General features: G+C 44.3%; 1 protein-coding gene across 1 annotated transcript in view; it reads right to left on the bottom strand.

Moving 5' to 3' along the window:
- The window catches only part of GALNS (galactosamine (N-acetyl)-6-sulfatase), a gene marked incomplete at its 5' end in the record, with an annotated part of 42,091 nt that overhangs the window by 15,359 nt on the left and 13,857 nt on the right, over positions 1 to 12,875 (bottom strand). Inside the window, 2 exons of the mRNA XM_026042405.1 lie at positions 6,939 to 7,041; positions 9,518 to 9,654. Of these exons, the coding sequence (XP_025898190.1) occupies positions 6,939 to 7,041; positions 9,518 to 9,654 (240 nt within the window). The remainder of the gene's footprint in view (positions 1 to 6,938; positions 7,042 to 9,517; positions 9,655 to 12,875) is intronic.

The raw sequence follows: 12,875 nt of genomic DNA on the forward strand, positions 1-12,875 counted from the left end.
ACACAAATAGGGTTAATATTGACAAGAAAAGGGTGCATTTATTGGTCTGACTTGCAGGCTCCTCGGAAGTGGCTGTTGGGGCACTCACTGCTGATGAAGCTGGGCTGGAAGAACTACGAGTGGCACCAAATTTCAAGGGCTAATTTCACTAAAGCAGGGGGTCCCACGGGCTAGCGAGGCCTGGCACCTAATGGACTTGTTAAACCTCGGGTTTGCAATTCCAGCTAACACGCCGTGCCGCTCACAATACCCCAAGCGAGGCATAGAGAGCAGGTAAATATTCCTGTAAACAGGAATGTTTAAATGGAGRTGGGAAAGCAGCTGCAGCATTCGCGTATAAAACAAACAAACTGAAAAGCTCTCTGCAGATGTTGGTCAGATTTGATTGGCAAACAATTTTCTAAAAATATCCTGTGTTTTTAATGGACAGCTGGTCAGTGGAGCAGTTAATATGCTGCTTTTCAATAAAGCAAGAAGGTTACAAGCCCATGAAATCCCATTTATCTGCACGGAGCTATAGATTCCCGAATCACTGACTGGAAAAATAAGAGAGTTGCTTGATAGGTTGTAGTGGCCTCCCAATAATGGACTTTAAATGGATACAAAAATGATTGACCTCTCCACCTTCTGATGCCACAGACCTCCGAAACATTGAGTGAAAAATAGATTTCTTTTTTTTTCTCAAAAGGAACAGCTAATGAAAAGGTATCAAAGCTGACAKAACATCCAAATTATAATTTGGATGCAAATCAAACAAGCTATTTAATTAAGAGCTTGCTAATTGGTACAATACTCTTCTGCTGTGAACGCTTCAGTTCGAAAGAAGGTTTCCGTCTCTTGGGCATTTGTTCATACGTTCCTCTGTTTACAATTTATCTTTTGCTTTTTTTTTTTGTAAAATCCTTGTAGCAGCAACTCCACAACAGTCTGGGTTACATCGCAGAGGCTCCTATGAAAGTGCTGTGACAGCCCTGCCCGATGCCACCAGCCAAAAGGTATCTGTCTTTCTAATCTGGTGAGAGCCCTCTTCAGAAATAGTCTATTGGGGAGGGGAAATCAAGCATACTATTTTATTAAATTAATGACACTTCTAAAATGTGGCTCAATCCACCCTGGAAATTTCTAAGGTTTTTCAACTTTATATCCACAAATAAAGCTATTACTATTTTGACRCATTATGTGGCCTTTGATATTCAATCTGCGGGGACAGTTTAACATATTTTCTACTTCATCATCTACAAATGAGCAAAACACACAGGTTAAGATCACATCCTCGCATCTGTAATTAAGGCGATTTCCGGCATAATAATAATTAAAATATGGTAGAAACAACTAGAGGATTCTCTTGGATAAAAATCTAATGGGTGAAGAGGGAACCCAAGTAAAAGCCAATGAAAGGAATATGAATAAATAAGTAAGGYGACAGATACAGAAGAAATAAGTAAGGTGACAGATACAGAACTAAGGACAGTCCCTCTCATGTAGGGAGCAAAATGTTTTTATCCACTTCCTAAAATTACAGGGAGTTAAAGGGAATGAAGAAGCAAGAGTGAGCGAACCTGCTGGGGAGCCTGGCAGCACATGGACAAGGACTGAAGCACCTGAAGCTCTTGGAAAAGCAGATAGTCCATGAGGTTAACCAGAGCAGGGCTTCCAAAACTCCCAGCCATCAGCAGAGATTTCCTYGTGGCACCAACACATGGCAAGAGATGTGTGGAAGAACCTCAGTGTGGCCAAGAGAGGCTGAGATGCAACCTCAGAGCTCTCCAGGAGCAGGGCCCACGTCCCATGCAGCGCATTCTCACCATTCCACGATGCAGCCATTAATTAACCACCTCTAATTAAAATGTGTGCGTGTGTCTCTTCCTGATTGAAAATTGATGGGTGTGATGACAGTGATCGATGCTGCTCAGTTTGACTCAGCAAACCAGTTCACATTTCATAGAAAAGAGAATTTAACTTCCCCCCAAGCTCTGTCTCGTTCTGGTTTGCAACTCAAAGCCATTTGCAGATCTCATGAGGGAAAATAGAAAAAACAGCTATCCTAATAAATCAAAACTCAAGGATCCTCTAAGTCTGGATTGCTTTGCTTTTCTGGAGCAGAACTACTACAAAACACAATCTGCTGGAGATTTGAGAAGCACTTAAAGACGAGACGATCCACACGCTGGAACATCTGGACAAGGGCTCTAGCTGCTTGCAAAGCCTGTAGATTTGGTCATGTGTGCTCCAGGACATGCCAAAAGCCCTTAGATAGATGTCTTTGACAGCAGAGAAGAAATTGCCCTCTGGCAAGAAGAGYGGAAAGAAGCTGAAGCACCAGCAAACTGGTAAAGGAGGATGGGCTCCTTCCAGCTACCTCCACTGGTGCAGGCCACCAGATGGGAATTTTGGGTTATTTCCTGCTCCTCCATAAATATTTTCTTTTAGAAGCCCCATCAAGCCAATAATAAATAGCAACATGCCAAATTCTCAGCTGACTTGCACTGACCAGGAGCTCTCGGCCAGCGGGCACTTCCAGCAGGAGCTCAGGGCAGTGTCTTGGCCCCAAAACCAAAGCCACCTTGTGTGGACAATGAGCGGAGAGGCAGCTACACCTTACCCACCAGGATAACACAAACCAAATCCAGCACCACTTCACCCACTATTATTCAYTTACGACTATTTCATTACAGTTACAACGTGCAGAAGATCAATAGCCAGTTAAAAACCCGGCCCGAAGATTTTGCTCCGTGCACTATCAAAGATCGCATGAATGTCCACGGGTGACGGCAACCCAACAAAGTGGAAAGGTCACTGCCTCCGTTGGGCTAAATTCCTGGATTTTTTTCTCCTCAATTGCAAAAGCATGAAAGATAATGAGAAGATGCTACCTAGAGCATAAGCCAGCTCTGTGCCTCCAAAGAGCGACAGTCAAAGACTATGAGCTGGCAAACAGAAATATCTCAGCTCATTCCCCAAGTTCCTTACACAGCGATAGCGTAAGCAGTGCACAGACCTGCTTGCTGCAAGAGAAATTCCAGCAATTCTTTAAAAATCACCCCCAAATTTCCTGCACATCAGGTAATCCTTGCAGGGAGTGCATCTGTCCACCCTTGTCCCCAGCAATTTTGCAACCTGCATCGTTGACTTTCCCTTTGCCAGGCCTCGTGGCCATGGCTCGCACAGCTTATGCTTTAATTTCCAGAGCAAACAGACCACAGATGCTATGTCAATATAGACATGAGACAAATACAGCCGGTTGCCAGTGCGGGCTCTTGGCCAAGCAATGGGAACGCCGCTCGTGCTAACGTGAGCCCTTTGGCAATTCGTCCCACTGGCGCTGGCCCAGATTAGTTGGACTTGACAGGCCACTGTGGATTCTGATAGTGGGGCAGCAAATCCTGGCTCCGTGTCCTGCTCACGTTGCCTCATTCCAGCACATTAAACCCAGAGTGACAACAAAAGTGCATTAATATTGGACAGCAGGAGAGGGGGAAATCACACCAGCTAATTAAAGGCAGGAACGCTGCTCCTTGCCATTTGCCATGGCACTGGTAAGTGGGAATGCTCTCTCGCCTGGAAATTCCCAGCAAAATCCTTCCAAACTGGAGCTGGGCAGGACGAGCCCGTCGAAAGCAGGACCGCAGGTTTCAATCCTGTGGAGCAAAAATTGCTTCTAATGTGTTAACTGTGTGGAAGAGCCCCCGAAGCCGGGCACGTCGCGGCGCCTCCGCCGGCTCTCCGGCATCAGCGATCAATGGCCAGCGCATCTGCTCAGAGGGACCACAATCAAATGTCATTATTGGTGAGGTTCTACTTGACTTCACCTCCCCCTCGCAGAGCAGCCTTTATCGATCCCCCGGCGCTGCCGAGAAGGGCAATCAGAGCAGGCTGCGCGTGGCATTTCACACGAGAACCCGGGGGGCTGCTCCCAACGCGCGCAACGCGGCTAGAGGCGCCGGAGCCTCCACGAAAAGTCACGGAGGACTCCTAACGAGATGAGAAGGCGGCAGCAGAAAGGTTGATGTTATCAGCCATTTCCCAGCAAACCAAAGGGCTTTTCCACACTTCAAATTAATTTTCTTTTTCCTTCTTTTTCCTTCCGAGAACTACTCTCTGCTGCGGCGGGCAGAAGGCACATCTCCTTTCTCCTGCTGGCCCATGCTCCTTCCTCTACCCACTATTTAATCAGGTAATTTCTACAGGTCTCAGGTAAATCCACAGGGAATACTCACATTTTCCCCTTTCAGGTCTCTTCTTCAAAATAAGGAAGGTTCCTTTGAGCAGCTGGACAAAAGAACTCACAACAGCACAAACTCCGGGTGTTCATATTTTAGGAATGGAAAGGTTGCCTACAGTGGAACCACTTCTCTAAGCTAGTGACTAGGGGACCTCGTTCTCCTGAGTCACCCAGGCTCAATCTTAAAACTGCTAAAATTGGCAGAATATTTATATATACGCACACAAATGTACATATACACACACACACACACACACACTTTATTACTTAACTAACTAACACTGTATTCAGGCAAACAGCTTTCCAGATTAGAGGCTCAAGTTGCACACGTTATTTCTAGTCAATCCTGTAAGGCCTGCTAGTCCTAAATGGACAYGCACGTGGTCATATAACAATTTTACACTTTCCAACTCAACATGGAAATGTGATTCTGGCCGCTATAATCATATAGTCACACTTAAAAATATAAAAAATCACTAAGTAYGGATTAAAAACAGGGCAAGATTTTGCATTTCCCACACTGTCAATTGATATGGGAACTCTGAAAGTGAAAGGAGGCTTGGCTAAAATGCGCAACAGATCTGTAAAAATAATGAGATACTCAATTATCCATAACAAACCTCCTTAAAAAAATAATCTCATACAGCTCATTTGATGCATCTGGCCACATTCAAATCTCTTTCAAGCGGATGACATCCCAAGCTGATACACCTGCTTATCCCAGGCCTGAGTTTAGACTCAGATTCACATTTAAAAATCTCCTAAAACTCTACATGGGGCTCAGATGAGGAGGTAACAGACCCTATGGCAACGCAAGGCCTTATTAGCTTAAGTTCTGCTGGGATGGTAAATTAAACATCAAATGTGCCAATGGTCAGAATTTCTAATGCCACACACGTGCATGCATTTTAATCTGTTTTCAAAAGAAATCAGCAAACAAATTGGCCCCTTTGATTCTGGCGCAGTAATTCTAGTCCAATATTGATAGCGCTGAGAACCCCAGTGACTGAAAAAGGCAACTGTACCATAAGGTGAGATCACAAAACTCCTAAAACAAGACTCAGAACTGTAGGACTGTTCTGTATCCTGATTTATTTCTATTTTTAAACTTGCAGGGCTTGTAATTAATGGCTTGAGGACATAGGAAGAATTGGAACAAATTTCAGACCCGGCTTCCTCTGCATGTTGTTAATGGCTAGTCTGTCCTCTAACGTGGTCCAATTTTACCCACATCAACCACATGTGATAGAAGCTGCAGGAAAGCAAGTGAATTTTTAATCATCTCTCTGGTGTACAGTATAATTGCTGACTTTTATCGGACAGTAGTTAAATAAAGACTTAGAAAGAAGGAAAAATCCTTTAATTGCACCACTGCTACTGCTTGCAATAGGATGGTCTTTGAAACAACTAACTGGTCCTTATTATCATAGCTACACACACACTCAGACATGTACAAACATGCTTAGATCAATGCAGACATTTATTTATTTTCAAATGAGGCATGTGTGTGTATGTGCAGAGCAATTATTTACGTGTGACATGACCTTCCACACGCATGGAAAAAGCATGTTTGAGCCCAGCCATGTATCTCTACACACACACACACACAAGCTCCTCGTGCCTCTTGCACAGGGAAAATCCTCCACGCTGTGCCACGCATGATATATGGGCTTTATGCACACGCTAACCTAGACAAATATATTATCTCATTTTAGCTGAGGAATATTATGTTGACACATAGGGCGCATTGCATGTTTGAGCCAACTTTCCTTTCCTTATGACTCTGTAAAAGGGAAACTTTGAGTCCTGGAGCCTTACAGACTTACAAACATGCATTTAGAGCCCTGAATGTAAATGGCTCCCTCGGAGCTGACGTTTCCTTCCACCCCAAGACATCCCCACAAAGGAAGCCACGCGCTTTTGCATCCACAAATGTCAGCAGCGCTTATCTCTGCACCTGTGATGCCTTGAGGACCTAGCATAAGGTTAAAAAATATATATATTAAAAAAAAAAACAAAGAAAAAACAAGCAATCTCTCCCCAACACCATCCTGCTGTCAAAATTGCTGAGAGCTGTGCTGCAATACATTTATTTCATGCCTAAAYGTATAATCAGCGCGGCACATGTGTGAACCTGCCATTCAAGAAATGGCTCAGAGTTTAGTACTCAAGTTTGAAGCAAGAAGGATACAAAAGAGGAAAAAATGACAGTGCTTAACTTCTAATTGTGAGAGGATAAGCCAGGAAATTACAAAAGCAGGGCCTATTTGGCAAATAAAACGTAAAATATCTGAGAGCGATGTGGGCTTGCAAAAGTGCTGGTAATAGATTAAACATATGTACTCTACCATTTTCCACAAGAGCTGTTTTTTCCACTGCACTGCCCCTACCGCTTTCCTTTTCCCCTCCAGGAAGAAAAAAATAAGTCACCTTATTCCACTTAAATAGCCAACGGACCAGGGTTTTTTATACTATAGACTGGGAGACACACGATCAGTTYGGTACTCCAAAGCCAGTATGGGAAACACAGGAATGCCCGTAATTCTCCAGGGAAAGGAGCTTAATATTTATGGCTGAGAATGCCGTTAAAAGGGAGCACCACTCAGAACGGCTTGGAAAGAGTTTGCTCGTTTTCTTTCTTTTCTCTTTAAAGGATTATTTATAGGAAAGCGGCTGGGAGAGCGAGGGAAAGCAGGGAGCAGGTCCAGTGCTGTACCTTGCTGTACTCCTCCCAGGAGTTGCTCCAGGTCCAGTAGTGAGCCTTGTAAAGCCCGACTCTTACTGCCATCATCTCGTTGCCCCGGTAGTAGAAGATGGGCCTGAAAAGGATGCAAAAGAGAGCAGAGCCACGTGAGAAAACGAGTGTATGAGGCCGCGCAGCCTGGCTGATAAGGGAGCCAAACGCCTTCACGGCGTCCAACTTCTGACGCAGCTATCAGGCAGAAACAGGCTGCCTCCTAATAGTCTCCGCTGCAAGGTTTTCAATTAACGTTTTCTAAAGTGTTCATCAAGTTGAGAGCTGGCGCTGCGCGAGGATGACACGTTCTGCAGCTCGGCTGCCAGCGGTTGTTAATCCTCCAACTATGGGGCCCTGTTATTTCCTACGGAGCGGGCGGATTTAAACAGCAAGGGGCTCAGGAGCGGCTGTGGGTGCAAGCGAGCGGGGAGACCCAGGATTCACCAAATCCATGACTCTCCGTCTCCCCATCAGTCCATGACTCTCCGTCTCCCCATCTGTCCTGGGAGGAGGCAGAGGCTGCAGCCTCCTCTGAGCACCAGCACAAAAAAAGCCTACAAAAAAAAAAACCTAGCAGCCAAAAGTGCTTTATTTTTAAATCCAATCAACTTCCCTATAGCCCTTACATCATCTGCAGATATAACTGAAAACTGCTATTTCTTTTCTGGTAAGTTTTCTCCATCAATGATATGTTTGAAAAATGTACTCCATACAGAGCAGCTGGTGGGTWGCACTCTTGCCCCAGGCATCCCAACAACTGTCCTGTTTGCTTTCCCTGATAATGTGCTCTCATTCCTTGAGGAAGCGGTGCTAAATTTCATGGACTATCTGCAGGAGAGAGGATTGATCCGGTGGCCGAGCTCATCACACAAGAATATGAGACTTAGTCAGCTCTTTCCAGTTGTTTCTGGTTGCTGGCAGGATGAGATAGAAAAGTTGTTTATCACTATTTGCATGGATATATACATTTGTCTTCAATTCAAAGATGCCACGAGGCAGGAACTGCTTGCTCCTCTGATGCCACCTTGAATAACAGTCCCTAAATATACAACAGGATTAAAATCACCATGAATGACAAGCGTGGCCCAAGATCTCTTCTGTTTTGAGCAAAATGCTAGCTTCTTTTCCAGGCTCCTTGCATAACAATCCTGGTGTCCCTCTGTCCTTAGGAAATGCTCTGGAGCAAAGGGGAAAAGGCTGCTTCCAGCAGGACTCAATCCTGCATCTAACACACGTGAAATGCTTGTGCAATCAAGGCAGCCTGAGCAATCTGCCAAAACACAGAACCTGATTTAAACTGCTCACATTAACAAAATTAAAAGCCTGAACAAGCGTGCCACAGCTGGGCGCACACCAGTCTGCTTTATTCCTTGCCATAAACACTCACTATTTGACAAGGTATTGCGTGCTCTCTAGAATGAAGGCATGGGGGTTAAGTTTTTGCCTTTTATAAAAAAATTAAAGCATATTCTACCTTTTACTGGGAATTACAGCTTATACTCAAAATTTTGCTATTAGTGGTTTCCATTTTCACCTTTCTCTTTTTCATTCTAAGTAAGAAAGCACTGTTATTGTAGCAGAAATAGCTGTTATAACACATTAGCGATTACAATGCAATTCTCTTTTATAACAGCAAAATCTCTTGAAACTTTTGGAAGTAAAGATGGGGACGGGCTGTGTTGGAGCAGCCTGCAAGGCCTCATGTCAGCCCCTGTCTGCCTCTCAGGAAATCAGGCAATACCATTTGTGTGCCTCCTTCTTGCTTTACTGGACACACAAGCAATTYTACTGAACAAAGGTTCAAGTCTGCCACACAAATAATTATGTTTTGCATGTGTTTGTTTCCATGCTATCTCAAAGATAAAGAATATCCCGTACTATGATTTCAAAGGTTGCCAAATTTTTCACCGAAATCACAACTAAAATCACCTCTCRATCTCCAAACATTCAAGTGAGAGAGCCAAAGAGGTTCATGGTCAAATTTCAGTGCCTGTACCCAGGAGCTTGCAGCATTGCTCCATGCCCATCAATATTCCGGATCTTTACTCCAAATCTATCCTTACAAAACCACCCAGAGAAGTAGGACTTTGCAGAGAAGTGAGCTTCCAGTTCATTCTCAGTGGCCCAGCCTTTGCCTCCAGCCTCCCTTGCAGAGTGACTGCAAAACCTGTAACTCTTCTGCAAAGAGCCAGCAGCCTCTTGGATGTTTCTCTAGTAATAAATTATGCATCTTCCCCTGCGCAGGCTGCAGTTCACAGGCTTTTATCTCCCCTGTTGCCATATGCTGCTCCAGGGATCCCTGCTAACCCCTGACATTTGCATCTGTCCACAAAATCCACKGTACAGCAATATGTTGTGTGCCAGGAAATCCAGGCTCAGCCAGCTCCGAGAGGGCGGCTGCTCCCACCATAAAGCTCTGGTGCTGCCCCACTTCACCTAGCAGGTGAACAAATGCATTAGCTCAGTTTATAAAATACACGAGTAAATTTAATTTAAAGAAATAAGCCCAAGTTTGGAATCATGTCAGCTTGGAGGGGAGCTCTGGGTTCATAACTAACCTGTCAATTAGCTGTCCCTGCAAGATGGCAGGTAAAAGGTCGATGCCGTCAATCTGTCTGTCACTTGGAGGCTGCAGCCCCGCCAGGGAGAGGCTGGTCGTGAAGAGATCCATCACGTTGCCCAGCTGATGGCTCACCTGAAAAACCAACAGAGAAGCCCTTGCAAAGGGACCTTCAGCTAAAGCCAAGGCGGAGGCGGCTGGTTTGCACTGCGGCAGGAGCACTGCTTGCTTTATCTCCTTCTCTGCTAAGGATCTTTAGGGAAAATCTCCCTTTTTGRTGCAGCAATCATCAGCAAATGCTATATATATATAATGTGTATATATACACATAAAAGAAAAAAGAAAAAAAAAGGGAAAAAAAGACAGACTGAAAAAAAAAAAAAGAAGAAAGAACAGAGAGTGGAAAGGAGAAATCCAGACCCAAATTTCTTCCATTCCCCTATTGTTTTCTAGGGAGCATTTGCATTTTGGTTCATTTTTCTCTCTCTCTTCTCACCTCTTTTTATGTATGCATTTATAGGAGTATCTCTCTTTCACCAGTTCAATTTCCTTTTGCAAATTGTGAGTCGTTTGTGGTTTGGAAAAACAGCACTTAGAACAAGCAAAAAGTCCTTGATTCCCTCACCAGGTCGTCTCTGGAGTCCAGAATACCCTCAGAGAATTCCCAGAAAGCACAGGAATAGATGGATAATAACAAAAAGGGCCTGATGACTTCATCAGCAAACCATTTCCAACAATTCAAGAACTGTAAAGTTGTGGTATTTTTAGTATGTATTTTAATAAGGGAGAAAAACATCTGGCTTTGGCTCCAAAGGAGATSTGCAAGTTCTTTTACTTTAATTGGAAGCCATAGTTATCTCTCTGGTCTTAATTATTTATATTTAAAAAAAAAAAATCTGTTCAGAGTGATTTTTTTTGCTTCCATCATTCATGTGCTACTGTTATCTGCTGTAGAAGGTTTAATTAGCCAGTAACACACTGAAGTGAAGGGGATATCTTCAAATCGAGAGCAGGAGCTGGCGTGGTTTGCGCTGAAATGCCCCAGCACAAGATGGGACAGGAAAAGAGCCTTTTCAGCCCTTCCACCCGTTCTAAGAAGCCATCTGATAGAAAAGCACATCTGTAAAGTCCAGAAAAACATTTTGACTGAAACCCAGACTCTGCCAGCAGACTTTGCTAATGTCAGTGTGAACATGATGATGCTGGGACTATCAAAGACTTTTTATCTTTGAATCTCCCAGCTAGTCACAAACAGAGCTCCAGCTTGTGAGCTGATGCTAATTACTTAAGCGTGATTACAAATGATAACATGAGAAATGAATCTTTGCAACATGTTGGTTCGCTTGCTGTACAGGAAAATTAAGGAGGGAAATGCACTTTTTTGGCTGGGATACTAGGCCTTTTCATTAAGAGGTTGGGCTGGAAAAAGTGAATACTTAACGGAAGAATTAAGTAAAAGGGAAAAAAAAAAAGGAAAAAGCAACATGCAGGGAACTGATTACGAGTTTAACATTAAAACACCACGTCACTTGATTACAGCAATTTTGATTTTTAACGGCTGTCATTCATCAGCGGGTGTTGGCAGGAGCAGGTGATGTTAAAAGCAGGCTCCAAGAACGCTTCCTCAGCTCCCGTGGAGAAGTCAAGGCGTGAAGCTCCAGGCAAAGAAGGGAAAGCCTGGCCACGGAAACCCTTGCTGGGGAAAGCAGCTGCATCAGCTGCCCAAGAGCAAGGCGTCTCCAAGGTGGGGAGAACCCGGCGTGCCAAACGYTGACCCTTGGGAAGAGCCAGAGCTGGCTGCATCCGCGGGCAGCACTGTGTGACCAACCATGGAGCTAACACAGACTCCTTTCTGCTCTTGGCCATGCATTTGCAAAAAAACCCAACCCAACCCAACCCAAAACAAGGTTTTCTCACCCAAACGAGCCCTCGCTTCCCTCCTTACAGCCCCGGATGGCTCCGGGAGCCATGGGAATGCCTGGTGCTCCCAAAGCCGAGGGGACTCAGCACCGCAGCAAACATGTCCAGCCCCTCGGCATTTACGAGGCGAATCCAAAAGTGGCTTTTCCCGCTGTCAATCCCTTCCCTCGCCTCCATCTTTTGATAACGGGCAGCAAGTGGCAATCACTGACCCGAGACTCGGGCTTCTAATATCACCTAATTTACACATCGCGTTGCGACAAGCCGATGGGGCCACCATGGTCTTCTTGCACTGGCCCTTATTAACCATAACCAGATGTAGATGACTCTCTTTAATCATCCAATTACACTTGTGGTCTCCGACAACATTCTTCCATGAAGCAGAGAAAACTTCTTAAGGAAATTAAATGCCCATGCCACAGCCACTTGGATTTATCTGTGCTCTGCAGCACCACATTGAAGAAGGAAGGGGGGGAAAGGTTAATATTTATATAAAACTTTGAAGTATTTTCAGAGAAAAATAAAAAAATTACCATTTTCTCCTGTCAACAGCGCTCTTTCATTCTAGTTGCCTTTCCCATTTATTTGTAATTTTTTTTTAAGAAAAGAAAAAGAAAAATCCAGAGAGGGCAACAGCCCAGAGAAAATAAATAATATATAAAAAAGAGTGAGATCAGATATTGCTCGTATCAGTGAGAAACAGCCGGTATTACGCACGTAGGAACGGATTTTTCCCCCCTCCTTCCCCCCCTTCTTTTTAATAAACTCTCAGTATACACATAACGTCTTTAAGAAAATGAAATCCTTTTGCTGTGGGCCACGTCGCTGGAAGAAATAGTCACCAGCGCCGTTATCAGCGCTTTCAAGCTTTAACTCTGAATCAAAGGCGACAATTAATAAAGTCGCCCCCGCCAGGAATGGAAAGGAGGAAAGCTAAATATTTGAAACTGGGTGAACAAATGTCAGGGTGTTTTTAAATAAAATCCTTTTACAGTTATCACAGCAAGCAGACCTGATATCCCTGTCTAATTCAATTTCAATTTGCGCCCCATGGGAGATAGTGAAGAAAAGGTTGCAGTGCTGTCTTTGGGTTGATATGTTCTTTTCTCCTTCAGGAAGCAGGCACGAGAGAGCAAGGGGAGGAGGATGAGGGAAGAGGAGAGGGATTCAAATACCAGCAGAATACGCTTTTTTTTTTTTCCTTTTTTTTTCTTCTTTTTTTTTTCTTTTTCCAGCTGGATCCTTCCAGAAGGCAGATGTGATGTGGGGAATGCTGAACTGCTGATTTGTTATGAATTCACCTGGAAGACATCGCTGAGCGGGGAACTGCAGAAAGGCTGTTTGTGTGTGAATAAATATACCTGCTGAGGGACCAGAATTCACTGAATGTTGATGCCAAGAGCAACAGAGACTCCTGAGGACCCCCCCTGCCACAC

Source organism: Nothoprocta perdicaria, unplaced genomic scaffold (genome assembly GCF_003342845.1).
Source record: "Nothoprocta perdicaria isolate Ctin4 unplaced genomic scaffold, notPer1 scaffold_30, whole genome shotgun sequence".
Lineage (NCBI taxonomy): Eukaryota > Metazoa > Chordata > Aves > Tinamiformes > Tinamidae > Nothoprocta > Nothoprocta perdicaria.